General features: G+C 42.8%; 1 protein-coding gene across 4 annotated transcripts in view; it reads left to right on the top strand.

The window, feature by feature from the left end:
• The window catches only part of foxp4 (forkhead box P4), a 92,743-nt gene extending 65,287 nt beyond the window's left edge, over positions 1-27,456 (top strand). For 2 of the 4 annotated variants that reach the window (XM_029431409.1, XM_029431406.1), the window contains exons 6-19: positions 2,175-2,313; positions 5,036-5,237; positions 5,632-5,667; positions 6,147-6,245; positions 7,658-7,756; positions 10,572-10,659; positions 11,884-11,967; positions 14,138-14,363; positions 14,961-15,037; positions 15,132-15,233; positions 18,851-18,972; positions 19,610-19,676; positions 21,185-21,354; positions 21,901-27,456. In XM_029431409.1, the coding sequence (XP_029287269.1) occupies positions 2,175-2,313; positions 5,036-5,237; positions 5,632-5,667; positions 6,147-6,245; positions 7,658-7,756; positions 10,572-10,659; positions 11,884-11,967; positions 14,138-14,363; positions 14,961-15,037; positions 15,132-15,233; positions 18,851-18,972; positions 19,610-19,676; positions 21,185-21,354; positions 21,901-22,048 (1,659 nt within the window). In that variant the 3' untranslated portion in view covers positions 22,049-27,456. The remainder of the gene's footprint in view (positions 1-2,174; positions 2,314-5,035; positions 5,238-5,631; positions 5,668-6,146; positions 6,246-7,657; positions 7,757-10,571; positions 10,660-11,883; positions 11,968-14,137; positions 14,364-14,960; positions 15,038-15,131; positions 15,234-18,850; positions 18,973-19,609; positions 19,677-21,184; positions 21,355-21,900) is intronic. The other 2 variants (XM_029431408.1, XM_029431410.1) reach the window with 2 other exon arrangements.
• Positions 27,457-27,500: the final 44 nt, after the last annotated feature.

Raw genomic sequence — 27,500 nt, 5'->3', positions numbered from 1 at the left:
TGTGCTCCAGTGGCTGTGACTTTTTGCCCTTTTCCCTCTTTTCTGCAATTTCTCTTTACTTTCTTGTCTACGTGGAAGTGATGCATTGAAAGAAAGAGTATGTATGTGTATGTTGAGTCAGTGTTTGTGTGTGTCGCCGATGCATTTGGGACTGGTCAGGAGTCAGCTTAATGAAGTGACTCTGACCATCACAAGAGATGTGTGCATGTGTGTGTACGCGTGTCTGTCTGTGAGTGTCCTTCGCATTTGTGTGTGTGTGTGTGTGTGTGTGTGTGTGTGTGTGTGTGTGTGTGTGTGTATGTGTGTGCATCTGTGTGACTGGCAGGCTCAGACAGTGTGTGATGTGCTCATAAATCACATTGACAGCCTGTTACTGCGCTAGCTTTGGCCACTCAGCCACAGCTAATGTAAACAGAACACAGGCTCGCGCACACACACACACACACACACACACACACACACACACACACAATGTGTGTTTTAAAGAACCATAGCCATATCTCAGGAGGGAATGAGAGACAGAGGGGCAGAGTGGAAGAAATAAAATGGACAGACAAGTAGAAAAGGGGGGGGGGCAGGAGGGCTGGAAAGAGAGAGAGAAAAGGAGGAAACAGTTCAGTCAGGACATTTTGATTATGATAGGTCGTTTATTGCAACAAATGAGAATTTGGCCGTTCACTTCTAAGAACTGAATCATGTAATCATGTAATATTTTTTTCTGTGACCACAACATCCAATACCTAATAACAAAGTTTTCATTGACCAAAGGAGTAATCAAAAAAGATGGTTGCCCTGAACAAAGATTGAAGTGGTCCTAGAATTGTCACCACTTTCATTTTAATGTGGATTTATTCCTCATTTCTTAAAATCACTTTTGTGAATCAGGCCCCAGATTTCCAAACAATAATATACTACAAATATTAAAATATTTTCAGTTAATTTGAAAACTTATAGCTGAATCCAGTGTTTTCCCTCTTCTGTTTTTCTTTTGTAAAAAATAGTTGGTGTGCTTACTCCTCTACACCTCCCTCACAGCCTCCTCCCACACACAAACACACTGCCATCACACTTCTTTTCCCCAGGCACCAAGTCTGTAAGGAAGTGACCTAACTGCCCTTCCTGTGAGATCCTCACTGTTCAAAGAGTACCAGGCTGCTCTCTCTCTCTCTCTCTCTCTCTCTCTCTCTCTCTCTCTCTCTCTCTCTCTCTCTCTCTCTCATACACACAATCTCATACACACACACACACACACACACACACACACACACACACACACACACACACACACACACACAATGAGCAGTTCTTCAAGTTGTATTTATTTATTTTTCCTCTCCACTAGTTATCTGTGAGAGATAAAGTCCATCTCTCTTGGGGGTTGGTCGGGGGAGTGAGGGGGGGGGGCTTTAAACATCACAGCCCAGGCCACGTTTGCCCCAGACTGGGAGGGCAGGAAAGGGGACATTTATCACCGTAACACACACCAACATTATTGCCACGCGCCATGTAGTCTCTCCCACTCTCCCTTCAACCTCCCTCATTCCCTTTACATCCTTCTCTTCACCCTCAGGGTCCTCGCAGCTTGGCTTCAGGCTTTTCTTCCGTTTAATACAGGACTTTTTAAAAGATTTATATGGTGTTAGTTGACTTAATGCTTGAATTTGTTGAGACTGAATGATGTAATGGGAAAAGCAGACCAATTGAAATCACAATAACAAAAACAGGGAAGGGCTACAGATAAAAGAAGACAAACTCAAGGGTAACTGTCTTGGCATTTAGTTCAAAACTACCATTCACACTTCTTTTTTTATAGTCTGTTGTGGGTGCTAGCAGATTTCTGCAGGCGTGTACTCGTTCAGTGTTCTTTCATGGTTGGACTTTTTTTGTGCCAAAATTAGCAGAGGGCGTATTAATACAAACGTTGGCATTCTGTGCTAATTCTGGTCACAAATTGACAAGTATACATTAGTTGGTCGCTATTTGAACAAGGACCAATGGGTGCTATACTTTAGAAATATTACAGATATTGGTGTTAACAACTTCTTTTCAGACCGAAAAGAAAGTAAAAGAAGTAAAAAGAGTGAAATAAACTGCGTGTGGAACTGATAACATGGAAGTAATACTTAACTTGATAACCTTTTCTACCCTTTGTCCCTCTGTCTTTTTGCCCATAGCAGTTAGGTAGTAAACAGTTGGCCTTCCAGCAGCAGCTGATCCAGATGCAGCAACTTCAGCAGCAGCACATCCTCAACCTCCAGAGACAAGGCCTTGTACCACTGCAGCCCACCGCCGCCATGCAGTCTCTGCAGCAAGGTATGTGCACGCGCACGCACACACTTTTATAAAAACAACTCCAAACATACAATACTCAGTCACACAGACACATCCTGACAAACATGCATGCACACATGGTCATAACAGAGCACACACACACACACACACACACACACACACACACACACACACACAGGCCTATACCAAATGCCGCATGTGAAGCCTGTTAAGTTAATCAGCCTATAAAAGATAAAAGGAAACCTGATTGGTGGGTTTGTGGAAGGTACTCATTTGGATAATAGGTAAAATATGCCACTAAGCCCCCTGCTTGGAGGTGTGTGCATGTGCTTGTGCAAGTGTGTGTGTGTGTACTTGAGATTAGCCAGACACAAGAACATCATCGTTTTGCTATTGCTGTGCCCACTGGATATTTTTTTGTTCCCCTATGTAACTTCTCCCACAGTCCCTTCATCTTGTCAGCATGGTTTTAGAAAGATAAATGTTGACTGTTGACCGGCCCGCCCTTAGTGAACATGTGTGCATATGTGTGTGTCTTTGTCCACTTTTTCCTTTACACAGTAATGTCTTATCGCACGCAAACACAATACCTCACACGCAGAGAATGCTTTAGGGGCTCTGAAGTGGCCGTAACATTGCTAAAGCGCTGACTGAGTTGACCAAACAGACCTGTTTCCTTCCCTCCGTCTGTATGATCTCTCTCTTTCTCTCATGCGCAGTCACGTGCAAGTCACTCACACAAGAACACAAACTCTCATAGTCGCTGTGTCATCTAAATCCAACAGAAAGAAACCTAATCAAATAAACTTAATAGAAGACCCAAGAATTGCACAGAAACATTATCTGTGTGTGTGTGTGTGTGTGTGTGTGTGTGTGTGTGTGTGTGTGTGTGTGTGTGTGTGAGTGTGAGTATATGTGTGTGTGTGTGTGTGTGAGTGTGAGTATGTGTGTGTGTGTGTGTGTGTGTGTGTGTGTGTGTTGTTTTGTCCGAATGTCCAAATGGAATTACCAGTTTACAAAGAACGTAAAAAAAAACCCAGAGAAGATACAAATTGAAAACAAATAAAAAGACAGATGCCAGAGTTTTAGATAGAGGAGTGTTAATTTCCCGACAGTTGCAAACGTTTGGCTTTGGCATCTCCTTCTCTTTCTCACTCTCTCCCTCCGTATCAGAGTGGAATTTCCCTGCAGTGTGAAAGAGCCGGTCCATTGTGACGGCTCAGCCAGGCGTGAGCCGGAGCATTCCTCTGACCAGCCATGCCACACAAACACACAAACACACATGCATAAACACTCGCACCTACACACACACACACAACTGCACACACTATTGCCCCGCCTCAAAGGGCCGTTGTGTCCGGTGGGTAGTTCGTGGGGGGGAGGTGGTTGACATGAGGGGGGTCCTGCTGTGGTTATTGTTTATTTCCCTTACTGCAGTAAGATGGAGGCTACTAAGTTCATGGCAAAAAAAAAACAGAGAGAGAGAGAGAGAGCACTAAACTAATTTGAATTTTAGCACTTTCATATAAAACAATGAATCCATTAGATTTGACTTCATCCTGTGAATCCCCACCTTCTAACTAACTTAAGGCTACTTCCTAGCATGTCTCATGTCTACAGACATCAATGAATAGAAATATGACCCGAGCAGCCAGATGCGAGTGTGTAACTTTTAATAGTAAGCAAACGCACTCTCATCCTCGCAAATACTTTGTATGTGTGTGAGGACATTTTCACCTGAATACAATGCACACAAAATCAGAACGTTTTGTTTACAAATCTGTCCTGCTCTCGGTTGCTTACAGTTTTGAGTTTGTTTGCTTTGCTTTCACCAGAATCCAAAATCTTAGTTTTTCTCAAAATGTACATTTTTAATTGAATGGATGTGGTGTGTGCTGGTCTGATAAGTCAAAAGAGGAAATCCTTCATCTAACAATTCCTTAACTGCTTTACACTTTCACTCTCTGGGCGTGGCCACAGATTGGTCAGGTTTCATGGATAATACACACACACACACACATGTACAGAAATTTATGCGCAAACCGCCTCATTCCTCCAGAGTGAGAACTTTTGTTTTGGCGGGACCACAGAAGAATGCAGACAAAGCAGACATAATATTTGGATTGCTGCAAGGTCTCTGTATGTGTATGTGTATGTGTATGTGTATGTGTATGTGTGTGTGTGTGTATGTGCAGATGTGTGTGCGTATATGCATGCTAAGATCCAATGGAGTAGGCTGTGGCATTTTAGGCGTCTCTCTCACTGTGAAATTGGAGCAGAAATAACAAAGCTGCGACTAGAAAGAACTCAAAGTGTGCACCCACCCTGTTCAGACAAATAGTGGTAGTGACAGGAGCAGTGGTGCTGGTGGCCAGTAGCAATTGCCAACAGATATTAGGAAATAGTTGAGGACTAGTGGATATCTGGAAAGATAACAAAAACATGCAGAAATTAACCTCTTGTCTGTTTAGGTTTGTCTTATGTTCCTTTCGTAACCACTCTCAGAGGACTGTAATAGTTACATGTGTGTTTCATGTGGATTAGAATAGTTAGTCGCAGCTCTCTGTGACATCAGTTTATTTACAGTGTATGAGGCTGATATTGTCTCATCTCACTTATTATTAACCACATTTCTTCTTGTTTGAATTAGCTTGTAAATCATCTAATCATATTTGCACTGAACATGTGAAATTGATCAACAGAGTTAGGGTTGCCAAGTTAACTGTGCGTTCCATCTCTGCAGCGATGTGTCCGTCAGACCTCCAACAGCTGTGGAAGGAGGTGTCGGGGGTGCAGAGCAGTGAGGAGGCCCTGAAACATGCCGAGGGCCTGGACTTGAGCACCAACAGCTCCAATTCTACCTCAGCCTTCCCCAAAGCTGCCAGTGCTCACATCCCACTGCACAGCCTGGTCAACGGACAGAGCCACACCCCAAAGAGAGACAGGTACAGTAATGTACACTATGTCAAAATACTTAAAGGGATAGTTCTGATTTGATTTAAAGTGGGGCTATATCAGGTACATATTCATAGTCAGTGTATAACATACAGTAGTTGGCGGTCGGTACACCCCCAGTCTGGAAAAACAGACGTGATTTACGGCACGGAAGCTAAGCAATGTACTGCTGTGGACGGGGGCATCAGCAGAACTTATGTTAACCACCAAATAGAAAGCCCTTAAAAAAAATAGTTTGCTTTAACTGTGCCCTATATTTAGAATATTTTCTCCGCTTAGCCTTGCCGTCAGAGAAGCCTTTCCAATGGGGAACTGAAGCCGTTATCTATGCTCTCTTCAGAGCCACCAGACCCCATTGACAAAAACAGTGATTTTACTTCACAGATCACGGGAGTTGCTGTTCTACCGCCGCCTCGATCGGTTAGTTTGTTTGTTTTATTGTGTGACTTGGTGAATTCGAACTATCCCTTTAAAATATCCACGTTGTGTCAGTGAGTCTGTCCTCTGTGTGACCTGTAGTCTTTCTAACTCACACACTCGTGCTATGTCATTTTTAGGTGTTTTAGATGTTCCTCCATACCTACGCACGTAAACACAAAACATGCACATGCAGCATACCACACATCACCAGGGTGTAAACGTCTCTCAGCTCATTTGATAGGAGGTGTGCTGGGTTCAGTATGTTCTGCCAGTATACTGTCAACCACATGCAAGTATAGTATAGTGAAGAGGATGGTGGAAAATGGGAATTCAATTCTTTCATTCATCGATATTTCTGGATCAGAATTTGTTGACATACTGGGGATGAATGTGATAGAACAACTTGTACCACACGTACTGTATGACTGTGTTGTCCCATGGCTTTATTCAATGTTCATGGTCTTGTCTTTGTGTTTTAGAGCCAGACTGTTTGAGTGGATATCCTCCTTCAGCAAGTCAGACATCGGAGACGACCATGTCCCCCTTTACCCCAAAGGTGGCCAACCCCCCAGCAGCCAGTGAGTAGCACATCCACACTCACACATACACATTCACACATCCACACTCACACATCCACATTCACACATACACATTCACACATACACACTCACACATACACGCTCACACATACACACTCACACGTACACAAACATGGGAGGACATGACTAAGACAGAGAGACTACTGGAGGGTGGACTGCAGTGTTTAGCACTGATGCGCCAGGGGCATTGCTGTCCCTGACCTCTGACCTCATTTTAGAGGAGGTCAGGATGTGTGTGTGTGTGAGTACCAATGAAAATAGCTTCAATTAGTTTTCATACTACAGCTGCAGTGTGCTGCTGGTAGCCCTACAGAGTTGGCTTTAGTAGACACGAAGAGGGTAGCATTCGTGTGTTAGCCTGCTAAGCTAACATGGCTGATGTGGAGGAGAATGTGGTTGCCAGCAGTTTGTCATGTCTGCTGTCTGAGCTGCTTCTGAGTTGACTAAACCACAGCCAGCACACACACACACACACACACACGCTCCAACCTTAGCCAGCACATATGATCAGGAAGAGGCGAAAAGGGAGAGGGAGAGAGAGAGAGACATGTTTCCATCTGCGAGACAAATGGTTTTTGTTAGACAACCTTCTGATGTTGATTTGGGAGAATCCCCATCCCAGTCCCCACACACACACACGTGCACACACATACACAATCATACACAGTCATGTAAATATATGTGGAGACAGCAGTTGTCGGCAAAGATCCAGGTCTGAACCACATCTGCTACTGGACCTGCCACACAGACACACAGACACACATGCATGGACACAGTTATTTTACCCTGGGCCCAAACCAAACCTGGCCCAGTCTTCCATCGCCACACACACATGCAAATACACAACCACTCATAAATATGCACAGATGTACGCACAAAAACACACACGTGCACGCACACGTAAGCTCACCACAAAAGAACAACTAGCACATGACGGCACCCGCCACCAATCAGTCATGGCTGGTTGGTCCTGTGCCGACTCTGTGTCAACTCCTGAAACATAAGAACACACACACAACACATGCGCCAAGGACAGAAAGACAGGTCATGGACTTAAGAATGTGCCTCTGAGGTTGCTGGATCAATTCCCTTATTTGCCTGGCTTCTGTAACTGACCCCACTCTGCTCTATCCTCCTCTCTCTGCACTTGGCTTCGTGAACTGTACAAACTAATGACTGCTAACCAGTCTCAGATGGCTGCATTGAAGCTTCTGTTGCTACAGTTAGCTTTGCACGTGTGTGTTTGTGTGCGAGAGTGCGGCATATTAAGGCTTCGCTCCTTATTCTGAGGAAGTAATTGCTTTTATTTTATGTACAAAACAACATATGAAAAATGTAACATCTGTTTTACTACCTCACTCTTTGTGTGTGTGTCTCTTTTCCCCCAACAGTCATGAGGAGCATGCCGGCTCCCATCCTCTCTACGGCCATGGAGAGTGTAAGTGGCCTGGCTGTGAAGCACTGTGTGAGGACATGGGACAGTTCATCAAGTAAGTTAGCAACCTCCCAACAATATTAAACATGATGCATAGGTTGGGGTTACAGATAGAAATAGTGCACTACAAAATGAGAAACATATTTTAGTGCTCGGTGGGGATAGTACTTCAAATCTTAAGTACTTCAGGGTTCTGCATACTGTATATTTAATACTGCAGTTGGAAAAAGAACAGCACACCTGTTAGGGTGCCTGTTTTTGGCTTCAAGGGCTCTTGAATTTGTTTATAGTTACCATGGAGAAGGACAATATTTCCAGACTTGTTCTCAGACTTAAGTCCAAGTCTTTATTTTCAAAATATTCCCACAGATAAAGATCAGCAACTCTTCTTACTTCAGCATTGTTTTCAATTTCAGGTGCACATGTCCAAACCCAGAATTTGGCAGTCTCTCACATCTCTATTATTGACTAAAAACTAGGTTAAAGGCCACATCAAAACCTCTATAAATTTGTATCAAATGTGCCTGAAAAGATCAGGTCACCAGTAGGAACAAAAGATGAAGCAAAGTGAAGCTACAGTTTGTGCTTAATGAGTGTCACGATCATAACTGGTGTTTCACTTTGGCTCACTAATTCATCAGTTGCAATCTGTTGCATCACATTTGCTCTGAGGCACATTCATGCATACACACACAGGTACACGCATAAACTCAACATCTGTTTTTCGAGGAATTCTTTGGGCTCCTCCTACAACTCTATCCTCTTCCTCTTTGTTCCTGAGTTAGTATTTGTCACCGAGTCCTTCCTTCCTTCATTTGGCTTTTGTTTGTTTTATTATCTGTGTATGTTTGTGTTTTGTAATCTTTTCCTCTGAAGGCTCAGACACATTGTTTCGTTGCTTAAATAGAAAAATTACCCTTAATTAGCTTATCCGCGCGCACATCTTATTATTTCCACAACAAAAGTAAAAACATCAAACAAGCTTCTCTCCCACTTATTCCCTCTGTGCTACCATCATGTTATTTGCCAGTTTGGATGTCGATGCAGTCGCTGGCCTTGACATTCTGCAACCTCCTCGTCTGTCACACACAGTACAGCGGACTTCCCCGTGGCACTATGGCTGCTAACGAAGGCTTCACAAAGCCTTTAATGAAGCCCTAAACAAACTCACACTCTCATTATCGGTGTGGAACTCTTAGCTATTTGAGCAATGGAGATATTAATAAGCCAGGGTGATGAAATGTGTACTCATACACACACATTATCACAGAAGTGTGCATGGTGATTGTGATGGCATCGGACAGTCAGATCAAAGCGTTCAGGCAGGCTGGGAAAGTTTGGAGAGGAAAGCTGTTGTTTGGTGTCTCATTTCACGTAGCCCCGGGGCAGATGGAAGGAGAAAGAGAGATAGAGTGAAAGAGTGTGTGTGTGTGTGTGTGTAAGAGAGAGAGGGAGATGAAAAAAAAATAGAGGCAGTGACAGATAATGCCGTCAGTCCGACAGTGCGCTCCCTTCCAGCCAGCCTTAGTCATCGCCCCAGGAGGGAAAAGGGTAGAGCAGAAGAACAGACACGGGAGACACTCTACTATTTCAGGCCTTTCTTCTCTTCTCTTCTCTTCTCCCTTCCCACCTCCCCTCCCTCCCCGTCCTCTGGTATAATACTCTGGCTGTGGTCGGTTGAGCTGGGTGTAATGTGGGTTAAAGCCTTGTCTGCCAGCACTCAGAGGAGTAAACAGAGCCTCATTGTCGGGACACATCGAAAAAAAAAACCTGCTACTGTTTATGGCCCGGCTATAGAGAGAGGGGAGGGTTTTGGGGGCAGATTTTGGTTGGAATGAGTGTGAATCATAGGCATTTGGGGAGTTGCGGGGGAAGACGAGTGGGAAGGGGAGAGTGGACAGAAGTACGAGGAAGAGGGAAAGAGCTTAACAGAGAGTGAAAGAGAGAGTCAGGGGTGAGATCATGTTTTTGTTATTATTATCGTGCACTTATCTGACTGGATTAGCCATGCCATGACATCATTGTTTTTGTTTCATTTCTAGTCTTCGTCTGATATTGCCTAACTTTCTGCTTTCTTAAAGACACACACACACACACACTCAAATAGTCGTACACTTTACACACACATACTTCCTTGTACATTTCACAACAAACAAGTCAGAAAAGTGGCTTTACGAAGATTACTCGAGTTGTAACTTAAAACCACAGGATATAGCATACTTACTCCGATACCCCCGCACACACAACTACACACACACACACACACCAGGCAGGCAGCAGCAACCTGTGAATAACCTTGGCGATGACAGAGCAGAGAGAAAGGGATGGAGGAAGGCAGACAGGGAGGGGTGGGCTGGGAAAGATCAGAAGGTCCCGGGTCCTCCCACATTGGAGGAAACAAACAGCGGCACCATTCACACATACACCCATGTCCATGCACGCGCACACACATGCGCACCAGTGTTAATATGTGGAGTTTAGCTAACAGAAAGTCTTAAGATAAGGCTTTGTGCGATAACACATGAGCTCATATCCAGGTGGTTGTCTTGGATCACGGCTCACTGAGCACCAATGAAGTATACACACACAAAACACAGCTGCTGCGTCCTACACTAGACAAAATAAACCTCCAAGATTATGATTTATTTTTATAGTGCTGAAACAGCTCATAAGGCAGTTTAAATAAAAAGTGCAAGAGTGGGGTTTTGTTACTTCATTATTCAGCACCTGTGAATTGATTTAACAAGCTGACGCTTGCTGTTGATTCAGTGTCACTTAGAAATGCTCATTGAATTGGAACTTCCGGTGCTTGGAAGTTTTTTTTATTTGTAGATATTAATTTACCCTCTTGCATTTCCCGTTACTTCTAGGCACTTGAACAATGAGCACGCCCTAGACGACCGCAGCACTGCTCAGTGCCGAGTCCAGATGCAGGTGGTTCAGCAACTGGAGATACAGGTGAGTCACATACAGACACTTCATTTTCATCCACTCACAAACTAAGTCACAAAGACTGTTTCAGCCAGTCAATGGCAGTAACTTGTCTGAAGCAGGGCAGAGTTTATGGAGAGCAGCGGAGCTTGTAATTTAAAAGGAGCAGTCGGCAGGGAAGCTGCCATCGCTGCTCCAATTATAAAGCTGCTCTGGTCACCAGCAAGAGAGAGCGAGGCTGGGGAGGAGGGAGAGAGGGACGAGAAAAGAAAGAGAGACATGAGCTAGAAAGCGAAGGACCACTGCATGGCCTCTCTTGTTCTCAAAGTGGTTCACGCACGCAATGCTCTTGAAACATCTGAATGCTCCAGCAAAAGCAAAACACCAACACTGGACGAGAAGTGAAATGCTGTTCTCGAAAACAGTACGTAAGAAAAGTGAAAACACAAAGGCTGCCTCTTCACATACACATCTTGACATAGTTTCCAAAACACTTCAGAATACCCCCGTTCACATCACTGCGTAATATGTGTGTGTGCTGTCCAGCATTAGGGTTAGCATTGTGTTTGGTGGTGGTGGTGGTAAACAGCGTTTAGCTGAGCCCCTGAAGCCACCACCAGGGAACACAAAGTGACAGAGAGGCAGCTGGTGTCACATCACATCAGGACGGCCGTCTCTCTCTCTCTGACATATCACTTCATCCCTCAGCAGTCCACAGGCAGCCCACCACTCTACCCTCCAACAGCACACACACACCCACACACACACACACACACACACACACACACACACACACACACACACACACACACACACACACACACACACACACACACAGCAGCACAGGCACTGTGTTTTAATATCTCATATTTACACATCTCTGCAGTGTGTGTGCAGTATGTTAATGGTGCTATCTGTCTTAGTGTAGATCCGTTGTTTCTGGAGGCTACACGTTTGTACGCCTGTACTCGTGCACAAACTCACACGCAGGATGCAGCGTTTCCACAGGCTGTAGCAACACCCATTAAAAGGCAGTTAACAATGTCAAACAGGGACGAGTGTGTCTGCAGGCTAGTGTAAGTGTGGGAGAGAGCTCCGGGTGTCGCGGCAGATGACTTTCATAATCATCTCTCTGCCTGAGGTGTAATTGTAATTGTAATTCTGTGTCAATACCGCAAGATATCAATCTAAGCGTTATGGAATGAGACAAAGTGTTTTTCATGGCGGTAACCAACCTTGTATGTTTTACAGCTGGCGAAAGAGAGCGAGCGACTCCAGGCCATGATGACCCACCTGCACATGCGCCCCTCAGAGCCAAAGCCTTTTAACCAACCTGTGAGTACAAACTGCCACCGCAAAACCCAGAATAACATGACCTTCTCTTCTACCCTCTGACCCAAAAGCTCTTACCTCTTTATTCACCTACAAACTCCTCTTAATTGAACAGTTTCTTTATCCCTAAACCTTCTTGGGATTTCATCTTCCTCTCTTACTGTCTAGCTTGGTATCTACGCCCCCTATTGACCAGTGAGGGTTAATGTGTTATTTAGAAATCATATGGACTACTCTCTGTCTGTCTTGTTTCCTTCTGTCTCTCTTTCTGTCTTAAACTTCTCATGATGTTTTGCATTTCATTCCCCAGAACACTACGATTTCATAATGTTCTTATTCCAAAGAGAAATTTGAAAATTCAGCTTTTCACAGATTCAAACTGTGTCCGAGTTAAACTTCAGCTCTGTATTTGGTTCAAATTCAGGGAGAAGTGTGTGTGTGTGTGTGTGTGTGTGTGTGTGTGTGTGTGTGTGTGTGTGTGGTGTGTGTGTGTCCACACTGGTTGGTGAGGTTGTTATTAGGTATCTAATGAATATTTCAGTATTCAGATTGACGAGGAGTCTTATTAAAATATGAAGATGTTGAAATTAATTGTCAATTAGAGGTAGAGTGTCTTAATTTGAGGGGATATAAATGGGTGCAGCCGAGTGGCTGTGTGTGTGTGTGTGTGTGTGTGTGTGTGTGTGTGTGTGTGTGTGTGTGTGTGTGTGTGTGTGTGTGTGTGTGTGTCTGTGTTTGTGTGTCTGGATGATGCGTTGATCGCTGGGGGATCAGCTGCTATTAACATCTAATGGGAAATCAGGAAGAGGCGTGTTCTGTCACCACCGGAGACAGGCCTCGGGGTCAGGGATTGGAGGAGGAGGGGCAGGGGAGGAGCGTCAGGAATGGAAACAAAGCTTGGCCTCAATTAACAGGGTTCGACTGTTGCCGTGGTGATGTGGCAGGGTTGCAGCGTTAATGAAGTACCTGTTAAACAGCCCCGCCCCCTCCAGTCTACTTAAATGGTACAGAGAGGGGGCAGATTAAAGAGGAGGCGATTCGCACATTTTACATACATATAGTCAACACACACACACACACACACACACACACACACACACACACACACACACACACAGTGGTTTTAATTAGTCCTAAACTAGCAGCCCTGCAACGGTTGTCCCAGAGAGACTGGGAGTACTGGTTCTGTATGTACTGTGTGTGCGTTTGTGTGCAAGGCCCTGCCTAATTGGGCCGTATTGGTCCGTGAAGACTTTGCCACCGCAGAGTGCATGTGTGTGTTCCCTTCTTACAAACATGCTGTCGTGTGGTTTTGTTTTTGTAAACGCAGGGTTAATTGCAGCCAGCGTTGTGTGCATAAATACAGTATATTCAGTATGTTCAGTGCGTGTGGTTCTTCGCAAGAATGCATTTGTTACAGTAGGGACACAAACATAAGGAGTATTTGGGGCTTTATTTATTTTTTATGTAATGTGACTTAACATTATCAGCGCTTCATGGATATAGAAACCTAAAGTATACGGCTTTAGGTTAAATAATCACAATTTACTGAGTTACAACCTCAGATGTAATAGTATTCTAACACAACTAGCAGACTAAACCGTTAAGAAACACTTTACTGAAAGAGATTTGTTTGTGTGTTGTGTACGTATAGGACACACAAGCATTGTCTATTACATTCATATCATCTGACCCTGTCTTGTGGAGAGGATGCTTCTCTGTAAACAGCAGCAGCTCAGCAGATGGTGAAGCCTTAAAGTAAATATGAGAGAAGCATTAATCAGATGGAAAATCCATTGTATGTCCCTGCACTAAAACAGTTCCCCACCTTCTCAGTAGAGAAACTATTATGTTTAATAAAATAATGAATAATCCCAGCTAAAGTTAGTTTACCCCATTTTATTTGCAAATGAAAGTTTATTGCCTTGTCAGGCTGGCATCAGTCTCCATGATATGCATCAGTAGACAACATTAAACTGAGCTACAGTAAGTTATATGAGGACAGGAATATTTGACTTAATGAAATAACATTTGTTGTGTGTATGTGAAAATAAAAGCTATTTAAAGTTGTGCATAATTGAAACTTTTTTATTTGATTTAATAGGTAGAAACTATTAAACCTCCTTGGCTGAATGAATCCCCCTAATTTCTGTGTGTCTGTCTCTCACTCTAGCTGAACCTGGCTTCCAGTGGCTCTATGTTAAAGCGGGACAGCGATATGTACCCAGAGGGTCTTCCTCACCCCCCCACCTCAGCTGCCACCCCCATCACCCCAATGCGCCAGGGCCCCTCAGTCATCAGCTCCTCCAGCCTGCACACACACTCCCACTCCCACACGCACGGTGTTGGGCCTATACGTAGGCGTAACTCCGACAAGTACTGCACCCCCATCGCCTCAGGTAACAGACACTTACACAGCACCTGCCTTTTGTATGTTATTAATATTAGGCATTATCAAATTATTGATTCACAATGGACTAAGACTTTTAAATCCACTGCTTTAGTTTGTTTTTACAGTCGTCCTACTTGTTGCTGTTTTCATGTGCTTTTTTTTTTTCTCTTCCAAATATTTCACTGCAAGTGCAATGAAATATTTCTCACTTCAGAAATCACTTTCATGTTTGGCTCAAAGACAGATGCAATTGTTGCCATTTCTTTGCTTTCTTTCAATAGAAAATGACTGTAGCCTTAGTTTTAATTCCAGGCATCTACGCATTATGTGTTTAAATATGTGGCTTAGAATGAAGTCCTATTCATTCCCATTTACAAGTCTTCAAATGGTAAAAGTAAGCGAGATACACACTTCTATAATATCAATATTAATCTAGTTATTTAGACACATTTTTCCCTAATTTTCTTACATGGATTTATCTATCTAAAATATCACTGAGAATGTATGACTGTTTAACTGTTTATTTCCATGTATCACCATTTACATTTGACCTGTGTTACACTACACAGATCAGGTCATTAAAATGTTCATGCCTCTTTTTCAGAGCTGGCTCAGAACTGTGAGTTCTACAAGAACGCTGATGTCAGGCCTCCCTTTACCTACGCCTCTCTTATACGTCATGTAAGTCTCTCCTATGATCCACTTTCCCCATCTCGTCTCTCCGTCTGTGTTCTTCTCCTCTAAATCTTGTTGTGTCTCCTCTCCCCGTCCTCAGGCCATTCTGGAGTCCCCAGACAGACAGTTGACTCTCAATGAGATCTACAACTGGTTTACACGAAAGTTTGCCTATTTCAGGAGAAACACAGCCACATGGAAGGTAAAAGCTCATGATTTACACACTCTCGCTTGCTCTTCCTCTCAGATCTAACAAATGAAATGTTAACTCAACTGATGGAAGATGGAAACCAGAACCTTTAGCTAACTGGCTTGGAGTCATTTAGAGGATGGCAAAAAACGCCAGATTTAGAAAATGAAAGTTTGACTGGTTAAAAGCTGATCCAATCAAAGCACAATATTTGGACTCAAACTAAAATGTGGTATACAACTCTGGCTGGATGAAAGCTGATCTAATTGACTGCAGAGTAACTGTGGTCTGTGCCCACTGATGAAGCCCCCAACCCAAGCAGATGCCGGCTGACACCACAATGAGAGAAACACAATGTGCAGGCAGGTTTTGTAGTGTTAGACACGTTTGGATTGGCCAAAATTACCTCACTTAGCAGAAAATGGATTAATTTTGAAGGCATACATTTAGCCCTTACACAATGATACAATAACACACACACACACACACACACACACACTCGTTTTAAAGCTGACTTTGCTCAGCTCCTAAAGATTTGACTGATTTGACAGTTATTGGCTCTTTCAGTCCTTTATGAGACACTTCCCTACTGCTGCACTCATTATCTCCCTCTTCCTCACGCTCTCTTTTCCTCTCCCTCTCAGCCCTAAACAATTCTCTCTCACCTCCAACACAGCGCAGAGTCGGCCCGACGGTAAAGCCACAATCTAGCTGTTATACAGCCTCGTTACAGAGATGCACATAAAAAGCTTACACACACACACACACACACACACACACACACACACATTGCTCATGATCACACACATTGAATTCTCTCTCTCACCCTCCTCATCTCTCGCTCTCTCTCACACACAGAGACACCTAGCCTGATCCCACCATTGTAGGTGCTGACCCATTTCTACCAAAACCTCACACTAATTTGAGTGTCAGTTCCTCCAGAGAGGTAAAGTGAGAGAATGAGCAAAGAAGAGAGAGAGAGACAGTGGGAGGAGGGTGAGGAGAGACCCCGTCCTTCCTTTAATAGCCCTAAACCAAGGAGGGAGGGATGGGATTATGATGGAGGGGTGCGGAGAGGGTTAAGAGACGGGGCAGCCAGGAATATCTTTACCTCCTCATCTGACTTTTATGAATTTTAACTATTAATGTCTGGTGTCTGCTTCCTGTGCCATTGGCCTCGCAGACCTTTAAATATAGCTCGGCATGCCCTTATGTATTTATATAGCAGCTCAGCGAGTCAAATAGGGCCGTAGAGATGTATGTCCTTTAATAAGCCGTTATATTTCATGAGGAGAGCAGCGGTGTCAGGGAGTGGAAGTCATTGATCATAGGAACGAAAGGGACAGAGAATGAGGACGGGACAAAAGAGAGGGGGAAAGAAAGGGATGATTGAGAGAGGAGGAGAGATGAATGTTGAGTGTTATTTCAAGGTGCTGCTTGATGGGTTGGAGGCCTTAAAGAAGAGGTTTTATTTTCTGTTTAACTTACCAGAAAAACAGTATCCCATTTGTTTTAATTTAATTATAAATTACTTTTGGAGGACGTAATTGGTCACACGTACAACGAAAATTAGAATATAAAATGCAATCAAGACTCTACATTAGATGCTTCACTTTGACTTCCAGTGGTGGCAGGTAATTAAGTACATTTAATCAAGTATTGTACTCAAGTAAAAATGTGTTCCATTTCATGCTACTTTATACTTTATTACAAAGCTAAATATTGTATTTTCTACTCCACTTCTGTTGTTTTTTTACATCTTAGTCACTTTGCAGATTATATAAAATATGATACACTGTTATAGATTAAACCCAACAGTGTATAAAATAGTTCACATTAGCTCCACCATGACCAATAAAAAAAGAAATGCTGCTTACACATTGGTGCATCAGTAAGAATGTAATGTGTAGCACTCACACGGGCCTTTTTCTGCATTGTGAGTACTTTTGCTTTAGACATTTTACCTACATTTTGCTAATAATACACACATATGTTTAATATTTATTTGTATACATAGTATTTCCACTTCAGTACTTCATTCACCACCATTTAACACTTATTTGTTTGCAAAGTCATCACAAATTGCTTTTTTATTCATTCTTTCATTTATCCTCTCGCCTGATTACATATATTCATATTTAGGATCATATGGAAGTAGAATATCCCAGCATGCAACACAACCAGACTGATTACAATATGTAGACATTAATACTAGAAAACACCTGAGAACCTGTAATAAATGTAGTCTCTTGATTTTTTATTTAATTTTTTTTGTGGTACACAATTCAGTCTTTCTTCCCAAAATTCTGTCTCCAGTCACCCCCCCCCCCCCATCCCCCCTCCCCTCTTTCAGCCGGAGGGAGTGGAGATGAGTGGCACATGTGCTGTGACCCACTGTAAATGACTGCTAATGTTTTAACTGGGAGAATTAGGCTTTCATCACGGAGACGAATGCAAATAGCACTGCAATAGCACTGGTGTCTGGCGTGTGTATCTGTGTGTGTCTGTCTGTGTGTGTGTGCGTGTGTGTGTCTGTGTGAGTGTGAGTGTGTGTGTGTGTGTGTGTTTGCACTGTCAGGGTGGCAGGCGCAGATTGGGGTCAGACTCATTTACAAAACTTAGCATCACGGCTCGGGGGTTGAGGGGATGCGGGGGAGAAAGGGTTCCTCCGCTGATTATGGCTTGTGTAATTACGTGTGTGTGTTTGTATGTGTGTGTGTGTGCGTGCGTGCGTGTGTATCTGCGTGTGTAATTATGGCGAGGAGTGATGCATGCCTGGCCTGTCCCTCCCTCTCGGCTTAGAACAACGTGTCAGAGAGAATATGCAGGATTTAATTATAGACGAATTAAAATTGGTAATGAAATTGGGCATGAACAAACTACAAATAGCAGATGAAAAGGGAGGCCTGTCCCTGGGGGGGTGAGACGAAGATAGCGGTGTGCCTGCCTGCCTGCGTGCCTGTCTGAGTGCCTGTGGATGTGTGTGTGTGTGTGTGTTTCTGTGTATGTGCTGATGGTGACTGATTAGAAAATTCTGAGATAAAATAACACTACTAGAGAACTGCTACTTTGGCACAGTACATGGAGCTACAGTATGTGTGTGTATAAAAAGCTTCCTCAGGTCACACTATTTAAGAAGTAACTTAACACCGAGCTGGAAAGCATTGTTTGTACTGAACACACCCTTAGTGAGTGGTCTTACCTCCAGCCAAGAGAGAACTTCAAGTAACAAAAATAACTATTTCAGCCGGTGTTGAGTTTCTCTTCAAGGACACATGTATTTATAGAAGTCATGAAATATCATGGAAATTTAAGATGTGTAATTCAGAGTATTTAAGATAGAGAATTTCTGATATTAACAGGAGACACCAGAGAATATTAGGGAGTAAACTATGTGTCACGTTTAAAGATAAAGGTGAAAATGCCTTTTACAATTATTTCATGCATTCCTTGCATGCTGGTTCTCCGCAGACTCTGCAGTCCTTTTGAAATCAGATGAAGAAGGGCTTACTATAAAATGTGAAAACTAAATCAAATTAGATATTAGATAATATACCCATGCTAAGCACTTGTTAACTTCAGTCTTCAGTCATGTTAAAGCTCTTCCTCTTTTCGCTCCCTTTTCCCAGAATGCTGTGCGCCACAACCTGAGTCTGCACAAGTGTTTTGTTCGTGTTGAGAACGTGAAGGGGGCTGTGTGGACTGTGGATGAAGTTGAATACCAAAAGAGGAGACCACCAAAGATGACTGGGTAAGTGCGCACACACACACACACACACACACACACACACACACACACACACACACACACACACACACACACACGTTTTCTTAGTGCACAGTTGAGGTTGATTTGAGTGTGAGCTTATGGGTGCTGGCACTATGATTGCCTAAATGGACCCTCTATTACCACCAAGAGGCCAACTCAGCAATCAAATAAGAAAAAAGAAAAGGGGGTCGGGTTATCATGTACTGTACTGAATGTGTGTGTGTGTGTGTGTGTGTGTTTCTCTGTTTGTCGACACCATTAGTAAGCAGCTGTGTGAAATGCAGGAGAGGAAAAAAAAAACCTTGTTAGCGTATGTAAACAGATGTTCTCTCCAACCACCAGAGAAACCAGGGATAATTACACACATACACATACACACACACACACACACACACACACACACACACACACACACCTGCACGCCAGACATTAGACACTTTCATGTGTGTGTGTTTTAGCATCTGTTTACAGTCTGTGTCTGTTTCTACTTGTAACAAACATATTTGTGAGATCTGTCAGAGTGCTTTGGCTGAGGTGACATCTTTTCACATGTGCGCTCAATCTGTGATTCTCACCCCTCTCCCTCTCTCTCCCTGTGTGTGTGTGTGTGTGTATGCAGAAGTCCCACTCTGGTGAAAAACATGATTTCAGGCCTGGGCTTTGGATCCCTAAACGCCAGCTACCAGGTAAAGAATGCTCTCTCCTTCTCCCATGTCTCTCTATCTCCCTCACACTCACTCACACACATACAAAGCAGCCAATCGCAATCAAGGGCACTAATATCAATTCCCTCTTATAATTAGCAGATTCCCTAACGACGTTCACACCACCTCCCTCCTCCCACACCAACGCACACTCTCACCTCCCACCTCACTTTCTCACACATGCGCCACCCTTACCTCTGCACGTACACACACACACGCACACACACACACACACACACACACACACACACACACACACACACACACACACACACACACACACACACACATCTCTCTTCACTCCTACACACACACACACACACACACACCTCTTCACTCCTACGCAGACACACACCAACCCACACACACATGCAATTTTACCACAGAGATGATTTATAGCGTCAAGTAGTTGTCAATTAAGGTTACCGCATAAAATTATCACTTGTCCCAGAAAATCCATCTCTGCGCCAGTGAGAATTCCCCTCCTTTTGTCTTTTTTCCCCCTCCTGTGTGAGAGGAGAGGTGGGGTGAGTCCCTCAGCTAGTGTCCAACCTGTCTCATCTACACACAGCTGGATGTGAGCGGGTGGAGTGGTGACAGAAGCTGCCCCTGTTGGTTCAGTTGTTTTCTCTCCTGCAGACATTGATGTTTCGCCGCTTCTGCATTTAAGTTGAGGTTGTGGATCAGTCTCGCTTAACATCCCTGTTGAAACTTTCACATGAAAACACACACACACACACACACACACACGCACACACACACACACACACACTCTTGTGTCAAGGACTTAAATGCACAAGCACAAGCCATGACGGGGGAAAGCATTGTATATAAGTGCCCCCTAGTGGTTTGTCAAGTTCACTAGCAAGTTGGTGGATTCAAATGTGCTCCATATGGAAGAGCTCTCATCGGTGCATAAAGTAAAGACTATCCATCATTCATTGTGGCTGTGACCATTAATTATACAAATTTTTACATCTTGTTATACGTCAACTTACAAAAACATTTTGAGCATTACAGTTTACATTTATTAAAGTCAAGTAGAGCTGCAACGATTTGACGATCGACAAAAAAAGAAATGGCCAACTATTTTGAGTAATGTTTCATGCAAAAGTGTCAGAAAAAGCTTTTTTTCAGCCTTTCATATATGGAGATGTCCTGCTTGTTCTCTGTTTATAGCATATGAAATAAAATATCATTTAAAGACATCACTTTGGACATTGTGAAACTGGGATTTTTCACAATTTCTGACATTTTAGAAACCAATTAATCGATTAATCTAGAAAATAAACATCAGAATAATGCAGCACTAAAGTCAAGCTAGTTAGACATTTCAACATATCTGGTTGTTCTGTATGGATCGTTTTCAGACTTTTTATTATGTCACATACCCCTTTTTACCATTATCATTTAGCTTCTCTTAATTTGATCAAACATATTTTTATAAAAACTTAAATGTAATCTCTCTTTGTGTCTTTGTCTGTGTGTAGGCGGCTCTGGCAGAGAGCAGTCTGTCCATGCTAAACAGCCCTTCCATGGTGAGCCCGTCTGCGGCCAGCCTCAACATGCTGCATGTGGGCCACGATGATGTCAGCTCCACTGTGGAGCAGGTCAACAGCAACGGTAGCTGCAGCCCCACGCTCAGCCCTCACCAGTACAGGTACGCATGAACATCCGACACATATGCCAGTGTATTAGACTAATTGGGACACAATCAGTGTTTATTGTATTATAATTGTTATTATATCTATATAATCAAGGTATAATGGAGATACTGAAATAAATAATACTATTTATACACTAGTACTACTACAGATGAAAAGTAGTGCATTGTGCCTGGTAAATAAAAAATAAAAAATTAATTGAAGATGGCTGATAAAAGAGAAATAATTGAATTTAGTGCGAGAGAATTTTACATAACTGGAAAATCTAAAGAATTCAGACTATTTTCTACAACCATAGCAGACGATATTGTAAGCTTTTTTATGCTTTGGTTGCCTCAACTTTACCAAACTTCAACTGCACATAAAAGAACATTAAATCAAGCCACCTTGATGGCCTTCTGGAAATATACATGTTGATGTATTTTAGTGAACTAGCTCTGAACGTGGCACAAAACATTTGCAATGAAAATTTCTGCTATTGGCACCTGCTTTTAAAAATCCGGCCCCTCGCCCTGCTAACAGCTGTTTGCCCTCTCCTCCAGCCACCATGTGCATGTGAAGGAGGAGCCCACTGAGCTGGAGGAGGACAGTCGGTCAGTATCCCTCATGGCCGGCATCACACACAGCCTGCCAATGCCGAGCGACGAGCGCGACCTGGAGGAGGATCTTCCCACCGAGGAGCTGGAGTAGGACCGATCCCAGATGGACCAGAGGGACGAGACATAGCTAGATCAATCCCTGAGCCCTCTCGTCAGCGTGAAGAGGAAAAGATAGCTACAGTACACTTAAGAGAAAAGAGAGAAAAAAAGAGAATGTTTTTTTTGTTTTTTAAGAAAATGCAAGCAACCAAGGACAACATTGAGAAACTCCAAACAGGGTTAGATGACCTCCGTTACTTTCAAGACGCAAAACAAGACTGTGGAGCACTGCTTTACCTCCATGTGTTTCTTTTCCAACACTTGGCTCAGAGGTGTAACACCACTCAATGCATACACACTCACACTCACACAAACACACACACACACATATACACACACACACACACACACTCGTTCACTTGTCAAACCATGTGTCATCATCCTCCCTGGTCCGATCAGCCTCTGTGTAGAGACCCTTAGAGGTTTGGACACACACTCTCCTCCTTGCCCGACCACTCTGCATACGCCCTCCTCGCTGTTGTCCCGGGCTGCCCGGCTAGCCGTTTTATCTCCACGTCAGTTGAGAAGACACACAGGTGTGTGTGTGTGTATTTGAAAGAGAAAGACACACACAGGATCATGTGTATATAGATTTGGAGCAGTCACTAGGGGCTGTGCAGTATACCTCTCCTTCTTCCCCCTCTTTGAGTCAATCACTTGCTTTTTCATCTTCTTTGATTTGATTGAAATGAAACTGTCGGGCTTCAAGATGGGAAGGGAGGAAGAGCGCTTTCAAAGATTACCTCCAACAGTGCTCCAACACTTCTGCAGAGCAGGCTCCCGTCTCCGCGTCCATGTGCGAGCCCACGGCGATGCTGTGGCCCCCGGTCTTTGTCCAAACTTCTGCCCCCAGCAAGACACTTAGTCACAGACATCTTTTAAACTCTTTGCTTCTAAGTGAGAAAAAAGACATTTTCCTACCCCACCCCCATCCCCACCCCAAAGAGACTGCAGGAATAGGACCATTTGGTGCTGTCCATCTCCTCTCCTCCGTCTCCGGACGGAGCGATGAGCTTGGAACACTTTGAGAATGAGAAGAAAAGAGGGGAAGCAGAGAGAAATGAGGGAGGAAGCGTCTACAGAAATATTGTGACTAAAAAAGAAAACTGTTCATGATTATGGAGTATAACAAGAAAAAAAACGTGTGGTAGCTTTTGTCATTTCCTTTTTTTTTTTTTTGATGTTATTATCATTGTTTATTTTTGAGGATCAATATTTCCACGGTGGCGTTCTGTTTCGACGTACCTTTTCTAAGGATGCTGTTTTTGTTTTTGTATTGTAAATTGTTTGATTTACTGGCTGTTCACACCATTCCAAATGAGTATTGGCAAAAAAAAAAAAAAAGTGCAGTATTGTCCCAACTTGTGATACCCGACCCCCACTCCTGCCCCTCTCCCTTTCTGTCCCAAGTGTAGCAGGCAAGAAATTTGGAAATAGCACTTAAAGTTGCCATTATCCAGACCGATTATTTAACAGCTGAATCTTTTTTTATTTTCTCTCATTCACTTGTTTTTTGGTTGTGTATTTAGTTGAGAAATATCAGTAATGCTTTAAAAATATATATATTATTACTGCAGTCAGAGAATACCTCACCCCACAAAGGTTCTGCCTGGAACTGTGTCCAAATTGATAAACAAATAAGGGGGAATTCTTTCTGTGGGACACCAAATGTGGCAACTCTGCTCAACTTCGATTCAAAGCTCTATGGTTGTAATAGTTACTGTGTAGAAGCTATCTGCAATTCACTGTGTGAGTTTGTGTTAAAGGAATAGCACGTGAGATTTTTTTTGTTTTGTTTTGTTTTCCGTGAGCATAAAAGCATTACTTTTCTCTACAGTGCCATACCAAATTTAACATTTATTTTAAACTATTATCTGCTTATTCCCATTTTATTTTTGTTACAGGTAACCAAAGAAATATGTAGAAAACCAAAAACCCTGTAGTTTATTTTGCCCTTTTTGAGTTTCCTTTTGTTTTTCTTCTTAAAGAATTGGCCAAAAGACAACAAACCAGGAGTTTGAATTCTTATTATTGTATTCATATAACTATTGTGTTAAAATTATACATAATTTACAGTGCTGACCATTCCGAAAACCAAAGTGTGTAAAGCAAACTAGAACTTGGAGACATCAAAGCTTTTACATGATAAATGGTTACGAATGACTCACATTAGGTATGAGGCCAAAAACTAGTATTAACAAACCTCGCACAGTTCCTCTGAAAAAACTAAAAGAAAGAGAAAAGAAAAAAGCACTTAGAGGTGAAACCCTGTCTCTCCCACGCTCAGGCTAAACTGTGTTCCAAACACAAACCTACTGGCCCTACTGCTGTATAAGCAGGCCGAAAAATGAGGCACTCGTGAGGCATTTGAACACTTTTCGCTTTACAGGATACCTTTTCTGGTGCTGTCGTAACAAACATTTTTCAAACTAGGGAACAAACATACTGTCTTGATCTGTATGTAGTATTTGCAGGAAGAGGAAGCGTACTGTAATGTGGTTACAAAAGTCACATCTTTGGACAGGGAGGAGTTATTCCAAAAACATATATATATAATACAATAAAGAGGGAACAATTCATTCTTTTCTTTTTTTTTTCTTTTTGAAACATACCAATGTAAGAGGAAAACAACCAAGGGACATCATGTAATTGAAAGTTGGGTTCATATTTTCATACTTTTTGTCAAACTATCTCTTGCACTTCAGACGATTTTTCTTATTTAATGAAAGAACCTTTCTGATGACTTTGTGTTCAAACAGGACTGTTTCCTGTCACAGTAGAGACTGATTTCTAACAAAGTACAAAGTGGCAGACAGACATCCTGAAACGAGATAAAAACCAAAAATAACACTACCTCCTTTTCAAAACAGTTCAACACATAGCCAATGGGAGACTGGACTCTCTTAAATATTATTTTTTTCCTCCATCCTTCCTCGGTGATAATAATAAATGCCAAAATTGTTGTTACACTTAACTGTATGACTGACAAGTAAAAAAAAAGAAAAGAAAAGATGCTATTTGGCGATCCGGACTCCCTAACACATCTGCTCGAGCCCAAAAACAGAGACGTTTCACTTTCCATGGAATTAAAAATGACTACCTCTCCTTAAACCACATCAAAAGCACTCTCTACGTCTCTAAGTGTGTTGTGAAGTGCTCGCTATATATGAAAAGTTTTCTATCAGCTGTTTAAAAACTGACCATATTCCTGCACCCGATCAGCACTGAGCTATGTGAACAGCTTCTTAACTGTGTGCTCTGACTGTACGTGTGCATATTCATGATCTCTCCGCAAACGAGAAACTGGCCGTTAATGGCTATGTGGTGTTGCATGGAGCTGGTTGTCGGAGGGATAGTGATGGACAGAATATATCAGTACAAGCACACACAGGGGTGCAACAGAAGCAGAGAAGCAGGGCTATGGGTTAGTGCAACAGAGGCTCTGACCATCCAGATATCCAAAGACCCACAACACAGCGGCACACGCTTCGCCAAAACACTCGCAGAGACGCTGAGAGGACTAACACACACTTAAAGAAACTCATCACTACTACTAGTAATATCCAAACCAAGAGGAACTGCTGCATACAGTACATAGATGATCTCTGACTTGTGCTTTAAGGTACACCTGTAAACAAAGCTGTTTTATAAAGATGTAGATTGTTCACAGGTCGCCATGTAACACTTCTGTTCTTTCTCCAGCTTGGCATAACATGATGTATTCTTGTATATTAATGCTTGACTTATCTCTTCAGGGCATTCTTTCCCATTTTGTCCTTTTGATTTTTCTCTCCTGTTTTTTTTTCTGCACCTGTTTAGCTATTGTAAAGCTTTCAGCTCTGATTCCTATACTGTACTGCTAATGCTGAAGTATATGTATTTATCATATTAAGTGCTGCAGGTATCTCGGTTTATTAGTTTTTGTTTTGTTTGTTTCCATTTTTCAGTTCTTCATAAAACGTCTGGGACGCTGATTTTTTAAGTGTATTATCTCAACAAAAAAAATTAAAAGAATAAAAGTTAGATCAGTGGTTTAGGTAACACCTGTTTGTATATTTATCTTAGCTAGGTCTATTTTGATACTTTTTTGTCTCTGTACTGCATTTATGCATTTTTAAGGAAAGAAAAACAAAACAAATGGAAAACAAACTAAAAAGTTACTTCATTATGTATTGATACCTCAGAAGGACTTTTTCTCAAAGACAGGACCAAAACCTCTGAAAAGAAAAAGAGAAAGAGGAAAAAATGTCAGAATATGTAGCCCCTCTCTTGCTTTAAAAAAAATTGCGGAGCTCTAGAAAGATATTGCTGTTGGTCCTCTCAGGTGCCAATATGTGTCCCAGCTCCCTGTGACCCCTCCCTCTGACCCCTGACCCCTGTCATTCCTGTGCTGAACTCCGACCCGCAGAGCTGCCAATCATCTGCAGGCACCATGAGGGTGTCACTGAGTCACACACCTGGCTGGTGGTGACCAGTCACAAACCTCATCTCCCAGTCCCACAGAGGCAGATCAAAGCCTGACACTGTTGCATTTTTGATACTCCTCCTCACGTGTAGTCTCAATACCAAAATGTGGATTGGCTCTCAGAGATGCAGCTCATCCTCTGACTACCAAAGGCATTGAAAGCAACCATTTGCTTAGTCCAAACTCCTGAACTGTAACCAAACTGTAACCAAACCAATGCCACAACTTTAACCAAACAAAAACCAAGCTACTTCCAAAAGTCTCCATCGACTTCACTGATCACCTTTACTGATAGCTGTTATCTCTCGTACATCCACGTAATGGTGTTGTAGGAGCAGCCTGCATCCTATTGGCTGGTGACTGACTCAAAGGACAAGGGGAGCCCAAATCCTGACTTGTGATTGGACAGTTCTGAGGTGTCATGTGAGGGGGAAGGGACTCTCAAAGTGGAGCATTGCCTGACGGTATTATCAAGTAGACAGCCAGAATCCGATGGAACTACCACTTCAGCTCTCCTCTGGTAAAACCTAAGGAATGTGTGTACATTTTCAGCAGTGACTCTCTGTATTGTTTCTTAGTTTCAGTTTACCTGTTTACCTCTCTTTATCCTTTGGTTTTTGTTCTGTTTCTTGTTATTTGAAAGTGTGACCCGAGGAAGAGGCGGGGACAGGGACTGGGCGGCGGCTTTAGACAGACAGTGGAGCCCAGCCCTCTGACCCTCCACCCCGGGTAGCCATGTAATGCCAGTCACTGCCCTTTCCTTCATGCTGTATAAAAACACACACACATATATCTGTGTATTTGTAACCTGAATCTTCTTGTGTCTGTCCATGCAGACAATAAAAAAAACTGTACAGTAGGTCTAGTTGCATGTAATCTGTACTAATTATTGACAATGGCATTATAAAATGCAATAAAATACTTATTACACTGTCTAACGCTGCGTCCTTGTTGTTTCTTCTCCAGAGGTAGATACCTA

Source organism: Cottoperca gobio, chromosome 5 (genome assembly GCF_900634415.1).
Source record: "Cottoperca gobio chromosome 5, fCotGob3.1, whole genome shotgun sequence".
NCBI lineage: Eukaryota > Metazoa > Chordata > Actinopteri > Perciformes > Bovichtidae > Cottoperca > Cottoperca gobio.
The sequence above is the reverse complement of the archived record's forward strand: the minus strand, read 5'-3'. Positions and strand labels throughout refer to the sequence as shown.